Source organism: Leucopleurus acutus (assembly GCF_964270905.1).
Source record: "Leucopleurus acutus genome assembly, chromosome: 5".
Lineage (NCBI taxonomy): Eukaryota > Metazoa > Chordata > Mammalia > Artiodactyla > Delphinidae > Leucopleurus > Leucopleurus acutus.
The window spans coordinates 45,786,412-45,808,490 of NC_139147.1; the positions used below are offsets into that span (position 1 = coordinate 45,786,412).

Below are 22,079 nucleotides of genomic sequence, written 5' to 3' on the forward strand. Positions count from 1 at the left end.
TGTGGCTGAGTAGTAATCCATTGTATATATGTACCACATCTTCTTTATCCATTCATCTGTCAATGAACATTTAGGTTGGTTCCATGTCTTGGCTATTGTGAATAGTGCTGCTATGAACATAGGGGTGCATGTATCTTTTTGAATTATATTTTTGTCTGGATATATGCCCAGGAATGGGATTGTGGATCATATGGTAATTCAATTTTTACTTTTCTGAGGAACCTCCATACGGCTTTCCACAGTGGCTGCACCAACTTACATTCCCACCAACACTGTAAGAGGGTTCCCTTTTCTCCACACCCTCTCCAGCATTTGTTATTTGTAGACTTTTTAATGATGGCCATTCTGACTGGCATGAGGTGATACCTCACTGCAGTTTTGATTTGCATTTCTCTAATGATTACCGACGTTGAGCATCCTTTCTTGTGCCTATTGGCCATCTGTATTTCTTCTTTGGAGAAATGTCTCTAAGAGGATATTTTAAAATCCCCTTTTCCTTTGTACTCATAAACTGTTTTTCTATAGCTTTCCAATATTTTTAGTGGGCCCAGGAAATATGTTATTAAAATTGCCTATTATCTTTCTAAAATGGAAATGATGCATGAATGAAGAAATATCTGGTTTTTTCCTAGAGAGTGCTTGGTAAAATGGGCCTGAGTTTTAAGAACATTGTCTTCTTAAAGAAACAATTATTTCATAAAAGTAGATTTGAAATGTGTGTTTATATTTCCAAAAAGTATACTTTGTTGAGGGGAACTGGCATAGTAGTGAACATCATGGTTCCCCATAAGAACAAAAAATTTTACAATTTGTATGGAAACACAAAAGACCCCAAATAGCCAAAGCAACTTTAAGAAAGAAAAATGGAGATAGAAGAATCAGGTGCCCTGACTTCAGACTATACTACAAAGCTACAGTAATCAAGACAGTATGATACTAGCACAAAAACAGAAATATAGATCAATGGAATAGGATAGAAAGCCCAGAGATAAACCCACGCACCTATGGTCACCTAATCTATGACAACGGAGGCAAGAATATACGATGGAGAAAAGACAGCCTCTTCAATAAGTGGTGCCTGGAAAACTGGACAGCTACATGTAAAAGAATGAAAGTAGAACACTCCCTAACATCATACACAAAAATAAACTCGGGAGACTTCTGGGAAGATGGCAGAAGAGTAAGATGCAGAGATCACCTACCTCCCCACAGATACACCAGAAATACATCTACGCATGGAACAACTCCTACGGAGCACCTACTGAACGCTGGCAGAAGACCTCAGACCTCCCAAAAGGCAAGGAACCCCCCACGACCCTGGTTAGGGCAAAAGAAAAAAATAAACAGAGACAAAAGGATAGGGACGGGTCCTGCACCAGCGGGAGGGAGCTGTGAAGGAGGAAAAGTGTCCACACACTAGGAGCCCCTTCGCGGGTGGAGACTGCGGGTGGCGGAGTGGGGGAGCTTCGGCGCCGCGGAGGAGAGCACAGCAACAGGGGTGCGGAGGGCAAAGCGGAGAGATTCCAGCTCAGAGTATCGGGGCGGACCGGCACTCACCAGCCGAGGGGCTTGTCTGCTCGCCCGCCGAGGCGGATGGGGCTGGGAGCTGAGGCTCCGGCTTCAGTCGGAGCGCCGGGAGAGGACTGGGGTTGGCGCATGAACACAGCCTGCAGGGCGTTAGCGAACCGCGGCAGGCCAGGAGGGAGTCCGGGGAAAAGTCTGGACCTGCCGAAGAGGCAAGAGACTTTTTCTTCCCTCTGTTTCCTGGTGCGCGAGGAGAGGGGATTAAGAGCGCTGCTAAAGGGAGCTCCAGAGAAGGGCGCGAGCCGCGGCTAAAAGTGCGGACCCCAGAGACAGACATGAGACGCTAAGGCCGCTGCTGCCGCCACCAAGAAACCTGTGTGCGAGCACAGGTCACTATCCACACCCCCCTTCCAGGGAGCCTGTGCAGCCCGCCACTGCCAGGGTCCCAGGATCCAGGGACAACTTCCCCGGGAGAACGCACGGCGCGCCTCAGGCTGGCAACATCACGTTGGCCTCTGCCGCCGCAGGCCCGCCCCGCACTCCGTGACCCTCCCTACCCCCGGCCTGAGTGAGCCACAGCCTCTGAATCAGCGGCTCTTTCAACCCCGTCCTGTCTGAGCAAAGAACAGACGCCCTCCGGCGACCTACACGCCCAGGCGGAGCCAAATCCAAAGCTGAGGCCCTGGGAGCTGTGAGAGCAAAGAAGAGAAAGGGAAATCTCTCCCAGCAGCCTCAGAAGCAGCGGATTAAAGCTCCGCAATCAACTTGATGTACCCTGCATCTGTGGAATACGTGAATAAACAATGAATCATCCCAAATTAAGGAGCCGTGTGGATGAAAGGCTCTTGATGCTGCAGCCAAGAGTTAGTGCTGTGCCTCTGAGGTGGGAGAGCCAACTTCAGGACACTGGTCCACAAGAGGCCTCCCAGCTGCACGTAATATCAAATGGCGGAAAACTCCCAGAGATCTCCATCTCAACGCCAGCACCCAGCTTCACTCAATGACCAGCAAGCTACAGTGCTGGACATCCTATGCCAAACAACTAGCAAGATAGGAACACAACCCTACCCATTAGCAGAGAGGCTGCCTAAAATCATAAGGCCACAGACACCCCAAAACACATGACCAGACGTGAACCTGCCCACCAGAAAGACAAGATCCAGCCTCATCCACCAGAACACAGGCACTAGTACCCTCCACCAGGAAGCCTACACAACCCACTGAACCAACCTTAGCCACTGGGGACAGACACAAAAAACAACAGGAACTACGAACCTTCAGCCTGCAAAAAGGAGACCCCAAACACAGTAAGATAAGCAAAATGAAAAGACAGAAAAACACACAGCAGATGAAGGAGCAAGACAAAAACCCACCAGACCTAACAAATGAAGAGGAAATAAGCAGTCTACCTGAAAAAGAATTCAGAATAATGATAGTAATGATGATCCAAAATCTTGGAAATAGAATAGACAAAATGCAAGAAACAGTTAACAAGGACCTAGAAGAACTAAAGATGAAACAAACAACGATGAACAACACAATAAATGAAATGAAAAATACTCTAGATGGGATCAATAGCAGAATAACTGAGGCAGAAGAACGGATAAGTGACCTGGAAGATAAAATAGTGGAAATAACTACTGCAGAGCAGAATAAAGAAAAAAGAATGAAAAGAACTGAGGACAGTCTCAGAGACCTTTGGGACAACATTAAACGCACCAACATTCGAATTATAGGGTATCCAGAAGAAGAATAGAAAAAGAAAGGGACTGAAAATATTTGAAGAGATTATAGTTGAAAACTTCCCTAATATGGGAAAGGAAATAGTTAATCCAGTCCAGGAAGCACAGAGAGTCCCATACAGGATAAATCCAAGGAGAAATACGCCAAGACACATATTAATCAAACTGTCAAAAATTAAATACAAAGAAAGCATATTAAAAGCAACAATGGAAAAACAACAAATAACACACAAGGGAATCCCCATAAGGTTAACAGCTGATCTTTCAGCAGAAACTCTGCAAGCCAGAAGGGAGTGGCAGGACATATTGAAAGTGTTGAAGGAGAAAAACCTGCAACCAAGATTACTATACGCAGCAAGGATCTCATTCAGATTTGATGGAGAAATTAAAACCTTTACAGACAAGCAAAAGCTGAGAGAGTTCAGCACCACCAAACCAGCTCTACAACAACTGCTAAAGGAACTTCTCTAGGCAAGAAACACAAAAGAAGGAAAAGACCTACAATAACGAACCCAAAACAATTAAGAAAATGGGAATGGGAACATACATATCGATAATCACCTTAAATGTAAATGCACTAAATGAACCCACCAAAAGACACAGACTGCCTGAATGGATACAAAAACAAGACCCATATATACGCTGTCTACAAGAGACCCACTTCAGACCTAGAGACACATACAGACTGAAAGTAAGGGGATGTAAAAAGGTATTTCATGCAAGTGGAAACCAAAAGAAAGCTGGAGTAGCAATTCTCATATCAGACAAAATAGACTTTAAAATAAAGACTATTAGAAGAGATAAAGAAGGACACTACATAATGATCAAGGGATCGATCCAAGAAGAAGATATAACAATTGTAAATATTTATGCACCCAACATAGGAGCACCTCAATACATAAGGCAAATACTAACAGCCATAAAAGGGGAAATCGACAGTAACACATTCATAGTAGGGGATTTAACACCCCACTTTCACCCATGGACAGATCATCCAAAATGAAAATAAATAAGGAAACACAAGCTTTAAATGATACATTAAACAAGATGGACTTAATTGATATTTATAGGACATTCCATCCAAAAACAACAGAATACACATTTTTCTCAAGTGCTCATGGAACATTCTCCAGGATAGATCATATCTTGGGTCACAAATCAAGCCTTGGTAAATTTAAGAAAATTGAAATTGTATCAAGTATCTTTTCTGACCACAATGCTATGAGACTAGATATCAATTACAGGAAAAGATCTGTAAAAAATACAAACACATGGAGGCTAAACAATACACTACTTAATAACAAAGTGATCACTGAAGAAATCAAAAAGGAAATCAAAAAATACCTAGAAACAAATGACAATGGAGACACGATGACTCAAAATCTATGGGATGCAGCAAAAGCAGTTCTAAGAGGGAAGTTTATAGCAATACAATGCTACCTTAAGAAACAGGAAACATCTTGAATAAACAACCTAACCTTGCACCTCAAGCAATTAGAGAAAGAAGAACAAAAAAACCCCAAAGTTAGCAGAAGGAAAGAAATCATAAAAATCAGATCAGAAATAAATGAAAAAGAAATGAAGGAAACGATAGCAAAGATCAATAAAACTAAAAGCTGGTTCTTTGAAAGGATAAACAAAATTGATAAACCATTAGCCAGACTCATCAAGAAAAAAAGGGAGAAGACTCAAACCAATAGAATTAGAAATGAAAAAGGAGAAGTAACAACTGACACTGCAGAAATACAAAAGATCATGAGAGATTACTACAAGCAACTCTATGCCAATAAAATGGACAACCTGGAAGAAATGGACAAATTCTTAGAAATGCACAACCTGCCAAGACTGAATCAGGAAGAAATAGAAAATATGAACAGACCAATCACAAGCACTGAAATTGAAACTGCGATTAAAAATCTTCCAACAAGCAAAACCCAGGACCAGATGGCTTCACAGGCAAATTCTATCAAACATTTAGAGAAGAGCTATCACCTATCCTCAAACTCGTCCAAAATATAGCAGAGGGAGGAACACTCCCCAACTCATTCTACGAGGCCACCATCACCCTGATACCAAAACCAGACAAGGATGTCACAAAGAAAGAAAACGAAAGGCCAATATCACTGATGAACATAGATGCAAAAATCCTCAACAAAATACTAGCAAAGAAAATCCAACAACACATTAAAAGGATCATACACCATGATCAAGTGGGGTTTATTAAAGGAATGCAAGGATTCTTCAATATACACAAATCAATCAACGTGATACATCATATTAACATATTGAAGGAGAAAAACCATATGATCATCTCAATAGATGCAGAGAAAACTTTTGACAAAATTCAACACCGATTTATGATAAAAACCCTGCAGAAAGTAGGCATAGAGGGAACTTTCCTCAACATAATAAAGGCCATATATGACAAACCCACAGCCAACATTGTCCTGAATGGTGAAAAACTGAAAGCATTTCCACTAAGATCAGGAACAAGACAAGGTTGCCCACTTTCACCACTCTTATTCAACATAGTTTTGGAAGTTTTAGCTACAGCAATCAGAGAAGAAAAGGAAATAAGAGGAATCCAAATTGGAAAAGAAGAAGTAAAGCTGTCACTCTTTGCAGATGACATGATACTATTCATAGAGTATCCTAAAGATGCTACCAGAAAACTACTAGAGGTAATCAATGAATTTGGTAAAGTAGCAGGATACAAAATTAATGCACAGAAATCTCTGGCATTCCTATACACTAAGGATGAAAAATCTGAAAGTGAAATCAAGAAAACACTCCCATTTACCATTGCAACAAAAAGAATAAAATATCTAGGAATAAACCTACCTAAGGAGACAAAAGACCTGTATGCAGAAAATTATAAGACACTGATGAAAGAAATTAAAGATGATACAAATAGATGGAGAGATATACCATGTTCTTGGATTGGAAGAATCAACATTGTGAAAATGACTCTACTACCCAAAGCAATGTACAGATTCAATGCAATCCCTATCAAACTACCACTGGCATTTTTCACAGAACTAGAACAAAAAAATTCACAATTTGTATGGAAACACAAAAGACCCCAAATTGCCAAAGCAGTCTTGAGTAAGAAAAACGGAGCTGGAGGAATCAGGCTTCCTGACTTCAGACTATACTACAAAGCTACAGTAATCAAGACAGTATGGTACTGGCACAAAAACAGAAAGATAGATCAATGGAACAGGATAGAAAGCCCAGAGATAAACCCACACACATATGGTCACCTTATCTTTGATAAAGGAGGCAGGAATGTACAGTGGAGAAAGGACAGCCTCTTCAATAAGTGGTGCTGGGAAAACTGGACAGGTACATGTAAAAGTATGAGATTAGAACACTCCCTAACACCATACACAAAAATAAGCTCAAAATGGATTAAAGACCTAAATGTAAGGCCAGAAACTATCAAACCCTTAGAGGAAAACATAGGACACTCTATGACATAAATCACAGCAAGGTCCTTTTTGACCCACCTCCTAGAGAAATGGAAATAAAAACAAAAATAAACAAATGGGACCTAATGAAACTTAAAAGCTTTTGCGCAGCAAAGGAAACCATAAACAAGACCAAAAGACAACCCTCAGAATGGGAGAAAATATTTGCAAATGAAGCAACTGACAAAGGATTAATTTCCAAAATTTATAAGCAGCTCATGCAGCTGAATAACAAAAAAACAAACAACCCAATCCAAAAATGGGCAGAAGACCTAAATAGACATTTCTCCAAAGAAGATATACAGACTGCCAACAAACACATGAAAGAATGCTCAACATCACTAATCATTAGAGAAATGCAAATCAAAAGTACAATGAGATATCATCTCACACCAGTCAGAATGGCCATCATCAAAAAATCTAAAAACAATAAATGCTGGAGAGGGTGTGGAGAAAATTGAACCCTCTTACACTGTTGGTGGGAATGTAAATTGATAAAGCCACTGTGGAGAACAGTATGGAGGTTCCTTAAAATCTACAAATAGAACTACCATATGACCCAGCAATCTCACTACTGGGCATATACCCTGAGAAAACCATAATTCAAAAAGAGTCATGTACCAAAATGTTCATTGCAGCTCTATTTACAATAGCCCAGAGATGGAAACAACCTAAGTGTCCATCATCGGATGAATGGATAAAGAAGATGTGGCACATATATACAATGGAATATTACTCAGCCATAAAAAGAAATGAAATTGATCTATTTGTAATGAGGTGGATAGACCTAGAGTCTGTCATACAGAGTGAAGTAAGTCAGAAAGAGAGAGACAAATACCATATGCTAACACATATATATGGAATTTAAGAAAAAAAAATGTCATGAAAAACCTAGGGGTGAAACAGGAATAAAGACACAGACTTACTAGAGAATGGACTTGAGGCTATGGGAAGGGGGAAGGGTAAACTGTGACAAAGCGAGAGAGAGGCATGGACATATATACACTACCAAACGTAAGGTAGATAGCCAGTGAGAAGCAGCCGCATAGCACAGGGAGATCAGCTCGGTGCTTTGTGACCGCCTGGAGGCGTGGGATAGGGAGGGTGGGATGGAGGGAGATGCAAGCGGGAAGAGATATGGGAACATATGTATATATATAACTGATTCATTTTGTTGTGAAGCTGAAACTAACATACCATTGTAAAGCAATTATACTCCAAAAAAAATTTTTAAAAACAGAAAAAAAATAAATAAATAAACTTAAAATGGATTAAAGACCTAAATGCAAGACCAGACACTGTAAAACTCTTAGAGGAATACTTAGGAATAATGCTCTTTGACAGAAACCACAGCAAGATCTTTTTTGACCCACCTCCTAGAGTAATGGAAATAAAAACAAAATAAACAAATGGGACCTAATTAAACTTAAAGCTTTTGCATAGCAAAGGAAATCATAACAAGATGAAAAGACAACCCTCAGAATGGAAGAAAATATTTTCAAATGAAGCAGCTGACAAGGGATTAATCTACAAAATATACAAACAGCTCATGCAGCTCAATATCAAAAAAACAAACAACCCAAGCAAAAAGTGGGCAGAAAACCTAAATAGACATTTTCCCAAAGAAGACATGCAGATGGCCAAGAGGCACATGAAAAGATGCTCAACATCACTATTAGAGAAATGCAGATCAAAGTTACAAGGAGGTATCACCTCGTGCCAGTCAGAATGGCCATCATCAAAAAATCTACAAACAATGTAAATGCTGGAGTGGGTGTGGAGAAAAGGGAACTCTCTTGTACTATTGGTGGGAATATAGATTGATACAGCCACTATGGAGAACAGTATGGAGGTTCCTTAAAAAACTAAAAATAGAGCTACCATATGACCCAGAATGTACCCTGAGAAAACCATAATTCAAAAAGACACACGCACCACAATATTCATTGCAGCACGATTTACAAAAGCCAGGTCATGGAAACAACCTAAATGTCCTTCAACAGATGAATGGATAAAGAAGATATGTGGTACACATATACAATGGAATATTACTCAGCCATAAAAAGGAATGAAATTGGGTCATTTGTAGAGATATGGATGGACCTAGAGTCTGTCATACAGAGTGAAGTAAGTCAGAAGAGAAAAACAAATATCGTATATTAACGCATATATGTGGAATCTAGAAAAATGGTACAGATGGACCTATTTGCAGGGCAGAAATAGAGACACAGATATAGAGAATGGACATGTGGACATAGGAGAATGGGGAGAGGGGCTGGGATGAATTGGTAATTGGGATTGACATATATACACTACCATGTGTAAAATAGATAGCTAGTGGGAACCTGCTGTATAGCACAGGAAGCTCAGCTCCATGCTCTTTGGTGACCTAGATGGGTGGGATGGGGGGTTGGGAAGGAGGTCCAAGAGGGAGGGGATATATATATATATACATATAGCTGACTCACTTTGTTGTACATCAGAAACTAACACAGTATTGTAAAGCAACTCTACCCCAATTAAAAAACCAAAACATAAACATCATGGTTCCCCAAATCTTCCTAGTCTTAGTTTGCTGGGATATAATATGTCCCTATCTGGATTTTTGTCTTTCTGCACCAGGAGCCCTGTGGGAAACAGTCCTTTCAAAGGAAGCCAAATCTAGATCTGGATGCTACAGAACTTGGAGATCAAGAGATGTTACCAGAGGTCCTGCAGATTAAGCCTTCAGTTTCACTGACTCTAGAAACATAGCTTTTTGAGCTGAAAAGTACAATCACAAGTACTGAATCTAGTTTCCTTTTCTTAATGAGGAGACAGAGACTTGCCTAAGAGCAGAGCTTGTTTAGGACAGTGATGCAGTTCAGGTGACTCCTTCACTAATGCTCTTTCCACTACTTAAAAACTGAAGCATAGTTGCTTAGAAGGTGTTAATTATCTCAGTCTCAAGAAGTGTGACTTTTGGGAATTCCTTGGTGGTCCAGTGTTTAGGACTCAGCACTTTCACTGCTGAGGGCCCGGGTTCAATCCCTGGCTGGGAAACTAAGATCCCACAAGCCATGTGATGTGGCCAAAAAAAAAAAGGTGTGACTTTCAACTGTTAGGGCTAAAGATTTTCCAAACCATAAATCATATCATCAGCAACCTTTTAACCTATGAATCCTACACTTCATATTTTCCCCCATTTTGTCCACTCATTCAACAATCTGAAAGGTGGTAACCCACTAAGGGCAAGCACTCTCCATTTTTATAGATCCTTGACATTCTATTTCAACTTCCAAAAAATGAGGTTAGAGAACTGTCTTAAGTGTAAGGTTTTAAGAAATTCTTCATCTTAAAGTTTGAAGGGAAACGTAGGTTTCCATGCCCTTATGATTTAAATTATAAATTAGCTTCGGAAAAATTGTTTTCTTTCTGTATCTTATTCTTTCATCACTCTGTCCCCCTCTTTTTCTAATGTACACTGAATTTCATTTGGATTTTGATTGTTTTTCACTGAATTATAAATTCTGTATGTTGAAAAATATTGACTAAGAAAATAGGTATAATATTATAAATGTTATTGACTTATAACTACTTCTTTCCTTTCTTTTTTTCTTTTGCCTATGCAGACACAATCATTATATTGCATATCAGGAAAATACATTACCAGTGTTTTCAGTATTACTGTTTTATAAACCTAAATGTCCTAATATCTATAAGTAATCATTATCACAAAAAGTAAGGATATACTGGAACTCTTTGCTTCACCATCCCCCTTCAACCTGAAATTAAGGTCAATGAATTGAATTTATCAACAAAGCCATCATGAATATTTAGAGGGAAGATAGAAGTAAAACCATTTCACAGTCCATTTACTAGTGTACATTTCAACCCTTGCTAAAATTTTGAGACAGTTTCTTTTAAAATAACTTTTTAAATAAGTAAATTCAATGTGCTTCTCTTTAGGAGTTTCTAGCAGTGTTATAATAATGTGATTCCCTGCACAGCCCAAGCAGTCTTTGTTCAATAGTATTGTTCAGGGATATCTCAGTGTCTTCATATTGACTGTCTACTCCTTGTTTGCCTAGTTTAATAAAAGGTGCACATTGCCTGCTTTGATTCAGAAACTGTCAACACAATTGGAAAACTCATCAGATTCAGCAAGAGCAGAACAGTCTGCTACATGTCCCAACTGAGCCTTGTGTAGATTCTAGGCTGCTAAAAATTGCAGTGTCATTGACAAGGAACCAGTATGATCTATTTAGAATAACCAGCCAGGTTTTAGATGGTAATTTCTGACAGAATCTAATTTCTTCTACCTCTGCCTAGAAGTTATCACTGCAGTCATTTTCATATTTTTTCACTTTGTTTTAATTTTCTTCTTACATTTTAAAAGAAAGGTATAACCTTGTATAACTCTTCTCCAAAGGATGACAGCCTACAGCTATCATAAAACCATACTGCTAACAAAATTCTCTCTAGTTAATTATCACCCCTTCATATCCTAAAACAATAAACCTCATTTAGTCTTTTAGACAAAACACCCCATATGCTCCTGGCTCCCTGTCAGTCCTTGACTAGGGAATCAGAAATACCTATAAAACAAAACTTCCCACAAAAGACATGTTAATGAAGATAAAGGTTAATATAAAGCTTTCATAGGTCACATATATGACAATTGGAGCTCACTCTTTGACTTGACAAGGCATTGTTTTAGATGCTGGGAACATATGGAAAAAAGAAACAGTTCCTGCTCTTGAACTCGGCTTGCCCAGCTGAGAGACTGCAAGTGTTTTGTAGTGGCCAAAGCAAAGGGGAAACAGGATGCAGCCAAAGGTGAGGACTGAGAGCCAGGGTCATGGTGAGCCACTGCAGAATTTCAGGAACATGATCACAGTTTCACATCAGCAGGATTGCTTTGGGTGCACTACGGGAGATGATTGAGGGAGGAAAAGGAGAAACAAAAAGACTAGTTAGGCGGTTGTTGCAGTGATCAAAATGAAAAATAAATCATTTGAAGAGAGGATTAAAACTGGAGCAGATTTAAAATATATGAAGGTGGTGGAATCAACGTGTCTTAAGTTAATTTTGAGCACCCGGAAAGGCAAAGGCCCAGATGACTCCCTGATCTCTGACGTAAATCACTGGAAGAAGAATGGTACCCTTTTCAGAGGACAGAAATGCCAAAGCAGGGGCTTTCCTGGTGGCACAGTGGTTAAGAATCCACCTGCCAATGCAGGGGACACGGGTTTGAGCCCTGGTCCGGGAAGATCCCACATGCTGCAGAGCAACTAAGCCCGTGCGCCACAACTACTGAGCCTGTGCTCTACAGCCCGAGAGCCACAACTGCTGAGCCCACGTGCCACAACAACTGAAGCTCTCACACCGCAACTACTGAAGCCAGCATGCATACAGCCCGTGCTCCGCAACAAGAGAAGCCACTGCAATGAGAAGCCCGCGTACCACAACGAAGAGTAGGCCCTGCTTGCCGCAGCTAGAGAAAGCCCGCACGCAGCAACGAAGACCCAACACAGCCAAAAACAAAGTTAATTGATTAATTAATTAATTTAATTAATGCCAAAGCAGGAACAGGGTTAGTTTTGAACAAAAACAATCATGGCACCTATATGACAACTTTATGAAGTGTTATGTCCCATAGACAATAGATGGAGAAATCTGGAGAGAAAGCTGAGCTGGAGCTTCAAGCATAAAAGTCATGAGCAAGTAGGTGAGAGGGAAAGCATGGAGTGTGTAAATGTGTAAGAGAGGCTCAAGAGCTAATTCTGGGAGAATGAGTCAGGTATGTGGCTCAAGACTCAGGACAGATTTTTCTCTACCACTATCATGATTCAGAGGCTACCACGGTGATAATTAGTCCATTCTGCAGGGCATTATTAGCTATGTGATATTGACCCAATCTGTTCATTAGTTTGCGCTTCAGTTTTCTTACCTACAAAATATGTAGAACCACACTCACATAGGTATCTTGAGATCTAAATAAGGTACGCTGTGTTAAAATACCTAGCCCGGAAACTGACATATAATAAGCTCTCAAAGTTTTATATGTTACTTGAATCCGAAGCCAGAAAGAGCACAGAAAATTTAACTCATGGTCACTCCAGCCCCAAAATTGCTTCTCCTCCTTTGTCTTCTATCTTTACTAGTTGACCAAGCCAAAAACCTAGAAGTCATTCTTCTCTTCTCCCTCTACTTCCATACCCAATTTCACCCTAATCCCGCATTCCTGTCGGATCAGTCTATTTCTTGTACCCCACGTCCACTGCTTTCACTAAGACCATCTGACCTCTCTCCTGGATCACTGCAAGCCTCCTTCAGGCTTCCCATGCCCTCCGATGCACTTTTCACATTGCAGCCAGAGTGAGCTTCCAAAAGATAAATCTAATGTCATTTACTTGCTAAAACCCTTTGCATAAAGTCTGTATTTATAGCATGTAAAATCATTCATGATCTCAAGAAATATAGTTTTTACTTAACCTTTGAGCCTCAAATCTCACCATTCCTCTCTTTGAAGACTCTATTCTTGCTGCAAAAATCTACTTTCATTCCCTGATCAGGTCATATCTCCTCTCTTGGACCCATCTAGTCTAGTCGACCCTGCTACCCTCTACATTCAGTTCACCTCCTCTGAGAGGCCTCCCCAAGGCTGGGTTAGGTACTCCTCTGAAAAGCTTCCATAACTCCCTGTTCTACGTGGCACTTACCATATTCAGACTCCTTCGTCACCTTTGCTAGATTATACATTTCCTAAAGACAGAAATATTTCTTACTCATTATGTTATCCCTTATACACGGTATGCTCAATAGTATATTTTAAGTGATTAATATAGATCTGTTTGGATAAATAAATTAAAAATCCATTAGAAAGATGTTGTATCTTTTAACCATCTTCGTGAATCATATTGCTTAAATCTCTTCTCTAGCTACCTTCAAAACCAGAATTTTTACGTGTTTGATCTTCAACAAATTAAACCTCTCTGTGTTTAAATTCCTTGTCTGTAAAACGAGGATAACAATAGTACCTACCTCATAGTATTACTGTAAGGATTAAAAGAGTTGATGCATGTAAATCATTTAGAAATGGCACCTGGAAGTTTCCAAGAGCTTTCAGTAATTGTTAGCTGTTATTATTATTGTCACTGTTGTTACTGTTGTTATTAATATTTTCCTATAAGGTGGGAACTTCAGGTTTGACATCTGTCATGAACCAGGGCTCAGGACATATTTCACAAAGTCACAAGTTAAAGAACAGAGGAAGCTTTAAAGCCAGAGGTCAGCAAGAAGCAATGTCATGAGTCCCTGAACCTCCCACTCTCCCCACAGAAAGGCATTCTGGGACCAGACACGTTGCTGAACACATTATGGATAAAGGTTCCAGGTGAAGGACCACACTTTCTTGTCACTCTGTCTCCTTACAGGCCAATCATGAGAGCAACTTTGTCAAAAGAGAGTAAACAGCCTGCTTGACACCAAGCAGGCTGGATGTGAGTGTCAGCTGTTTACAGGAGTTGTCTGGAAAAGTCAGCTCCCCAGCAGCTAAGGACGTTTGGGTCAATGGGAAATAGTAAACCTTCTGGACAGGAGTAAGAAACCACCAGTCTTTACAGGAAGCTGACGTTGGGTCCAGTGCCCTCTGTCTTAGACAAGAGCAAGGCCCCATCTCACCTGGCTGTTGTCTAGCCAAACCAGGGAGAAATTATATCATTTTGAACAATACTACTTGATGCCCCAGTTTTTTATTAATATTTCCTTCTGAGTTACTCCAAATGCTGTCATGCTTCTGCTTTGAATCCATCTTGGGTAGCTTGAGACTCCAGGTTTTCTAAGAGTCTATTCTCTATCCAGACAAATCCCAAAATTTCTTCTAATAGCTTTTGTTTTTGTCAATAACATTTATTAATGTATCAGGCACCATACTAAGGGATGAGAATACAAAATATAGGGACATAATTCCTTCTTTTATGTATGTTTAACCTGAGAGGAAGCAGATCAAATATTATAATACAATGTAACAGATGCAATAATAGAAATGTGTGCAGGACTCAGATGCACTCAGAAATTACTCTGTTGAGCCAGAGATTTCATTTTGCAAACTATGAAGTAAATATGTTTTTGATTTACCCAGAATATAAAGCTTAGGATCCAAGTAAAAACATTGAAGCCCAATTAGCAGATGTATAACAATAGACAAAATGGTAATCATCACTCCTAAAATTACATCAGTTGATATAAAATTGGAGAGGAAGATGTTATCATGAGAACTGAAAAGCATTCCTGGGGAATGGCCAGAGGAAAAGTTTGGAAGCTAAAAGAAACAAAGTTCAAATTTCAGCTCTGCCACCTATGCTGTGTGCATTTAGGCAAGTTTCCTAACATATCTGAGTCTAAATTTTCTCATTTAAAAATAGGTATAATAATAACTACCATATTGAGTTATTTTAAGCAGTAAATGAAGAAAGCTATGCAAAGCATCTAGCACATGATGCTCAATAAAGGCAGCTAATTTTTTTCTCAGACTATAACTTCACTTGTCATCCATTTTATTCTATGCACTTACAATTAGGTAACTGTGAAATCGACTAGAGAGCTCTCCTGGGGTGGGATTTTCAAGTCTTTCTATAATGGAGTTCTATCCTATTTTTCTTAGTTACTTTTCAAAACTATCCACAGTAGTTTTGATGCATTATAAGCATTTTTATGCACATCCTGTTTTATTAAAATGTGTTGCAAAATGTCTTAAAATTCAAGCCTAATTGGTAGCAAAAGTAGTCAGAAAACAGATAAGAAAAAATCCTATTCAATAACGGAATATAAAATGAACAGAAAAAAAGCTAGTATCCTGACAGGTTGAAGTGTTTTGGTCACAAAGACACAGATGGGATTATGAGACATTCCCTATTACTAAAAAAGCTAAAGCTTAGCAGTTAAGAGGTTCCTGAAGGCATATTTTTGCTTCTTTTTACAGACTGCCTCTAGCATAAATTATAGATATTTTAGAGTCATGTCAAATAGTGTCAATTAAAAAAGAAATTAAAAGGAGATGTGTTTTTTTTTATTATTATAGAAAATGAAAGTGTATAGATGGTGGTACAATAAAGAGAGCACTGATAACAATATTTACACTTACATTTTTGTATTTCTGTTGTTGGCACAGGGAAGAGGTAAGCTTGAATTGTGCCTGTCTTTAAATATTCGTCTGTCCCTCAATTTTCCCACATCAAAAATGGGGGAAATATCAACGGAAAAGCTTGGGTCCTAGCCCACCAGACACCTCCATTTTGAGGGGCAGGGGGAAGATGCCTACACAGGACCATAAGATGCACCTTTTAAAAGACTTTCATTTTTCCTCACAAGGTGGCATTTTAGAGAGGGGGAGCTGTGGATTTCAGAGAGCCTGCCCTGCTTTAGGCAAATCCTGAGCAACAATCCTTTTAAAACCCTCCCAGAGAACCACCTAGTCTATAAAAATGTGGTTCCAGTTCAGTGCCTTCTCTATGCAAAGTTTTTCTTTTTAACTGTTTTGTTAAATTTTAACAATTGGGGAATTTTGAAAACTTCTTTACACACTTCCTTGCCTTCTTAAAATAAAAGCAGACAAATGTTAAAAAAAAAAAAAAAAGAAGGGGGTAAATAAACCCTTTCCTTTGTCTTTCTCCCAGAGACAATGTAAGAATAGTCATGTGAATACCTTTGAACACTTTATTAAAAAATAAGCTACATAAATTCCAGGTCAACTTTATTGCACTGTTAGGAAATTCCCAGTGGGTAGTATATTAAACAGAGAAATAGATAAATATCTTACCTTATATGTGATTTCCTAAGTACAATAAAAATAATAATAATACAGTTATGGCTTATCTTATACAGCCAAAGTTAACTTTGGCTTCTTATCCTGTCCCTAAAGCTACACTGTCCTATAGAGTAGCCACTTGCCACATGTGGCTATTTAAAATTTAATGTCAATTAATTAAACTAAAACTAAAAATTCAGTTCCTCAGTCTTACTAGCCACATTTCAAATGCTCAATAGCCACATGTGACTACTTGCCACCATGTTGGACAGAGAGAACATTTCCCTCATCATGGAAAGTTCTATTGGAGAGTACTGGCCCAGAGGATACTCAGGCTGAATGTCCTGTTGCTCTGTGGCCTTAAGCTGGGCACTGATAGCATTTCAAATATTAAATGACCTTGGAAGTTCTGAAAGGACTTCATAATCACATCAGTGTCAGACTAAGGGAAAGACAGAAGTAAGTGAAGAAGAATTAAAGAGGCAGGGACTTCCCTGGTGGCACAGTGGTTAAGACTCTGTACTCCCGATGCAGGGGGCCTGGGTTCGATCCCTGGTCAGGGAACTAGATCCCACATGCATGTCACAACTAAGAGTTCGCATACCACAACTAAGGAGCCCACGTGCCACAACTAAGGAGCCCGCCTGCTGCAACTAAGACCCAGTGCAACCAAATAAATGAAATAAAGAATTAACTAGACAGTAAAGAAGAAAGAAGGAAGGATGGCTACAAAAAGGATACTCACTGACATTATTATAAAGGGATAAAAAATGAATCAGGAATTCAGTGCTTCTGCAGAAGTACAGTTTTACTTAAAACATTTGTCACATGTGGTTTGTATTAAATGCATCAATCTTAGACTAAATTTCTGATGTCCTAATTAGGTTTTGAGGCATTCCAGCTAAATCACACAAAAACTATTTCTGGACATTGGGATGAAATTTAACCTCCCATATGTATACCACAAATTTTAAAAATATATTTTTCCTCTCAAGGGGGGTCAGCAGATGCTACGAAGATACTTGCAATTCTTGTTCACAACTTTCGTATTTATCCTCGTCTGGACCACATGTACTCACAAGTAGTTTTCATGCTTACCAATGTTTTGGCTTCCACTTCCTCTATAAAAGGAATTATAACTTAGCATATGTATTACCTGTACCCAAAAGTAAGAGAATAACCTGTGTATGTTTGCATTTAGGTCATTCTGTCCATTGAAGAAGGTTACAGACTTCCGGCTCCCATGGGCTGTCCAGCATCTCTACACCAGCTGATGCTCCATTGCTGGCAGAAGGAGAGAAATCACAGACCAAAATTTACTGACATTGTCAGCTTCCTTGACAAGCTGATCCGCAATCCCAGTGCCCTTCACACCCTGGTAGAGGACATCCTTGTGTAAGATGCATAATGTTGATTTTTCCCCTTGACAATCATAATTTCTTTCAGGCTGTAGACAAGACTAACAGGTAAAGAGGAGAAAGTTTGCCTTGATAACTGTCTAGTTGTCTACCTTTTAGAATATTCTGTATAAACCATATTTTATTTATCAGCTGAAAAAGCAGTTTATTAACATTTAAAAAAATGATTTTTTTCCACAAGAAAACAAGTTCCCCTTTCCTTTTGTCCATATCTAATCTTTCTGAATCACTTTTTAAATATTTTTTCCTGTGTGGGTCTATGGTATTTCTAATTCCTTTCTTGACTTACTGATTTTCTTCTTACCTTTATAAGAAGAAAATCTTATGTGTGTGCGTGTGTGTGTATGTGTGCAACCCCTTTAATTTTCTTGTCCATTCTATATTCTATTCCTCTCTTTGAAATGGCAAGACAGGGGCAATTTGTGAATCAGCCAGGAGCAAGGATGTCTCCTGCTGATATGATCACACCCAGCTGTTGTTGCCTTCCATTGCTAAAACCAGAGAAAGACGGATGACAAGACAAGAAAATGAAAGCACTCATCCACCATTTTATAAAAGTCAGTAGCGTTGAGAGATCTACCCACTTCTCTCTGAAAAGCAATTATAAGAGGGAGAGTAGAAGAAAAAAAAAAACACTGCCATCTATGTCTGAACATATAACATTTAAAATATTGTTAAGTTGAAAATAGATTTCTTTAGGCCAAATTGGACTTAAAAATAACCGAAGCGTTTTCAAAGCTTACTTTCCTGACTCAGGGGATGGCCAATAGGATATACAGATGTTCAACTTTAGGTCACAAGTTCAAGTCAGTGCAGGTTTTAGTGACAATAAAGCCAAAGGCTCTTCAAGAACTACTTGAAACAGACCTCAGTTCATAGCAGAGCATAGAAGAGTTCACCTCTAAATCACTAATTGGCAGCCTCAGTAAAGTGAAGCCAAGCATGAAATAGCTAGAGATTAAACTATTATTCTAGCCCCTCTTCCCTAAAGCAGTCCAGCACAGGAGGCTGTAATGGTGAGAGTGGGCGTGGGGGCCATTTTGAATTTTATCGTAAAAGCAGTGGGCAGCCATTGAAGGATTTTAAGCAAGAGAATGGCATGAGCACATTTGCATTTCTGAAAGATCACTCTAGGGCTGATTTAAACTAAAAGTGTAAAGCAAGGGGCAAGATGGGAAACAGAGAGAGTTATATGTTTTCAACAATCCAAGCTAGGAAAGGTCAGGGCCTGACTTATGAAATGAGAATAAGTTTGGAGTCAGGAGATAAGAAAATGGATTTATTACTAGATAAGGAAAACGAATGTGTCTTGGGCATTGAGTGAACAAGGAAGGAGGAGAAAAGAATCAAGATATTTGTCAGGTTACTTTCTTAGACAAGTTGGTTGATGGTATTACCACTGAGAGAGAGGGAGAAGGACAAGTTTTTGGAATAGGAATGAGACCATTTCATGCATATTGAGTGGAAGATTCCTGTGGGACATCTAAGTGAAGATATCCAGCGGGCACTTATATTTATATAGGTTGAACTCAGTTAAAAATATCTGGGCTAAAGATGTAGATTTGGAGATCATCAGCATATTGATTGTACCTGAAGCTTTAAGCATAGTTAAGATAACCCATGGAGAATATAAAGAATAAAAAGAAATAGGAAAAGAATGTAAACCTTTGGAACACCAAGATTTAAGAAATGAATTGAAGAAGTGTACCCAAAGGAGACTGAGAAAGGAGAGCCAGACAGATAATCAGGAAAACAGGGAAAGCACAGTGTCCTAGAAGCCAAAAAAAGGAGACAGTTCCAAGGAGTTTAATGTCCAAGGCTTTATGAAGCTCCCTTAAGATAAAAATGAAGTATGTCCATTGGATTTAGCAACTATGTGTTTAGGTTTCATGGGCGGCCTTTGCAAGAGCATTTTCACTAGCATCACGTAAGACAAACTCAGTGGGGGAGGAGTGAATGTGAGGTCAGAGAGAGGTGCTATACAAAGTACCAAGTCCAGTACTGTTTTCTCAAAAAATCTGTATCTGAAAAGAAAGAGAAGTGGTTAGAGAAAATGTTTCTTGTGTTTTGTTTTTATATGTTTTATTGAAGAGATAAGCATGCTTTAATAATGAAGAGAAAGAACTACTAGAAAGGGATCATGGAGTGAGTCTGAAATCATTTAATCTGGCCTCTTGTGGTTTAGGGTCAACGGACTCCACAGCCAGTGCCCGTCAACAGAGCTCTCTGACTGTTCTATGACTGTAGACGCAGGCAGGTAAGAGCCTTCTTTCTGAAGAAAAGCAGATAAAACAATTTCTTCCCTGCTTTTTCAAGATAATGAATCTTCCTCGTATTTGGAAAATAATGATAAAGAATTTAAGATGAGAAAATATCAAAAAGTCCAAATGAACCAGAGGTAAAGTCAGTATGAGGTCTGGTGACTGAGGGCCAGAAGTTATGCTTTAACTGGGTGGGCAATAATCCAGTGGACAGGCCAGAGAAAGGCAGGTTCCGCGATGGTGCTTCCACACGTGGGCCAGGAGTTGGGCTTTATATAAAGTTGGCAGTTTGATTCAATTCTAAAGTCTGATCTCTGGGACTTCCCTGGCGGTCCAGTGGTTAAAGACTTCGCCTTCCAATGCAGGGGGTGTGGGTTTTATCCCTGGTTGGGGAGCTAAGATCCCACATGCCTCGTGGCCAAAAATCCAAAACATAAAACAGAAGCAATATTGTAACAAATTCAGTAAAGACCTTAAAAATGGTCCACATTAAAAAAAAAATCTTAAAAAAAAAAAAGTCTAATCTCTGGGGGACCAAATGGAAGTTTTTGTGACTGATTTGCTATCCTTGTTTCTGACAAAGATATATGTGCTATCCTTAATATACTTTTGTTTGGGAAACAAAAAGAACCAGAGTTCTAAGGGTATTGTGCCTGAACCTTTATCAGTATTCTTGTTTTCAAAGCAGCCTGAGTGGGTTTCCCTTGTCCACCCCCTCACCCCCCATGCCACCCACCTACCCTGATCCCAGAGCACTGAGACCGTTTAGGGAGAAGAGATGTGGTAGATTTAAGGATGGCAATGTGAGCTACAGAATGCCTGGTTTGTTTTATGCTTACAAAACTGTGACATTGCCACTCCAGCCCCCAAATTCCAAAACCCAGTCACTTGTCCCAGAGTGATGTTGGACTAAGGAAACATGATGGGGTATAGAATTGCAGTCTTTCCTCCCATGTATCTCTCAAGCAGGTAAAGGAGTCTAAGAGTATAATTCACAGCAGCTCTTATTAAACTCTCCTGTACGCTCCTTTTCTCTAATATCCCCAAACTCCCAAAGTTCTCTCACACTCCTATACTGACATAACTCTCTCACCCACTAGGTCCCCATGGTTTTTATTCCACTCTAATTGCTTTTTTTCTCAAGAATTCACCTGAGAAGGTTTTATCCATTCTCTTGACAGAGTAGTAAGAGGGCAAGAAATTAAGGTGACAAAGAGGGGAGAGGAAAGCTGAGAAACCCACAGCTTCATCATTTTATACCAGCATATTGGAAATTTCATAGACCTTATATCTGTAATTTTTCTTTCAAAGGACAGAATACCCAGTAGAAAAAAAATTGTTGGTCAGAGAAGGCTTTTATTATTTAGAACAACCACTCCAAATAATGCTGACATTCTTGTGCCTGACACACTCCCATGGGAGTATTCAGAGCTCTGTGAAGTCCCCAACCTTCTTGCTTTCTCTGCTACTCAAGAGAGCATATGGATATATAAGTGAATGTAATGATATAAGTACAACCTTAAATCCAATTGATTGTAAAAAAATAATTTGAGAAAGTACCTTAGTAATATAGGCAGTCATCCTTTCATGCATGAATTTCAAACTACCTTCATTTTCATTTACAGTACAATGATGCCTTATAACCCCCTTTCAAAGAAATATCTGTAGCTGTCACAGCCCCTGGAAAAAGGGCCCAGCTTGAGACCAAGGCTACATGGAGGACGACATCAGGAGCGTTGCCTGGCCACACCCTTTGAAACACCTCTTCTCCCTTTCCCTGACCCTCAGGATCAACCCAGAGGCAAGCATATTGCCATGGAATCCTGGGGCCGGTAGTTTAATAGCATGAAGTAGATTGATGACTATATGGCTGT

At 39.4% G+C, this 22,079-nt stretch overlaps 1 protein-coding gene across 4 annotated transcripts in view; it reads left to right on the top strand.

The window, feature by feature from the left end:
* The window catches only part of EPHA6 (EPH receptor A6), a gene marked incomplete at its 5' end in the record, with an annotated part of 855,070 nt that overhangs the window by 823,581 nt on the left and 9,410 nt on the right, over nucleotides 1-22,079 (top strand). For 2 of the 4 annotated variants that reach the window (XM_082840129.1, XM_082840130.1), the window contains 2 exons: nucleotides 17,728-17,921; nucleotides 20,130-20,201. In XM_082840129.1, coding sequence (XP_082696255.1) covers nucleotides 17,728-17,921; nucleotides 20,130-20,201 — 266 coding nt within the window. The remainder of the gene's footprint in view (nucleotides 1-17,727; nucleotides 17,922-20,129; nucleotides 20,202-22,079) is intronic. The other 2 variants (XM_082840131.1, XM_082840132.1) reach the window with 1 other exon arrangement.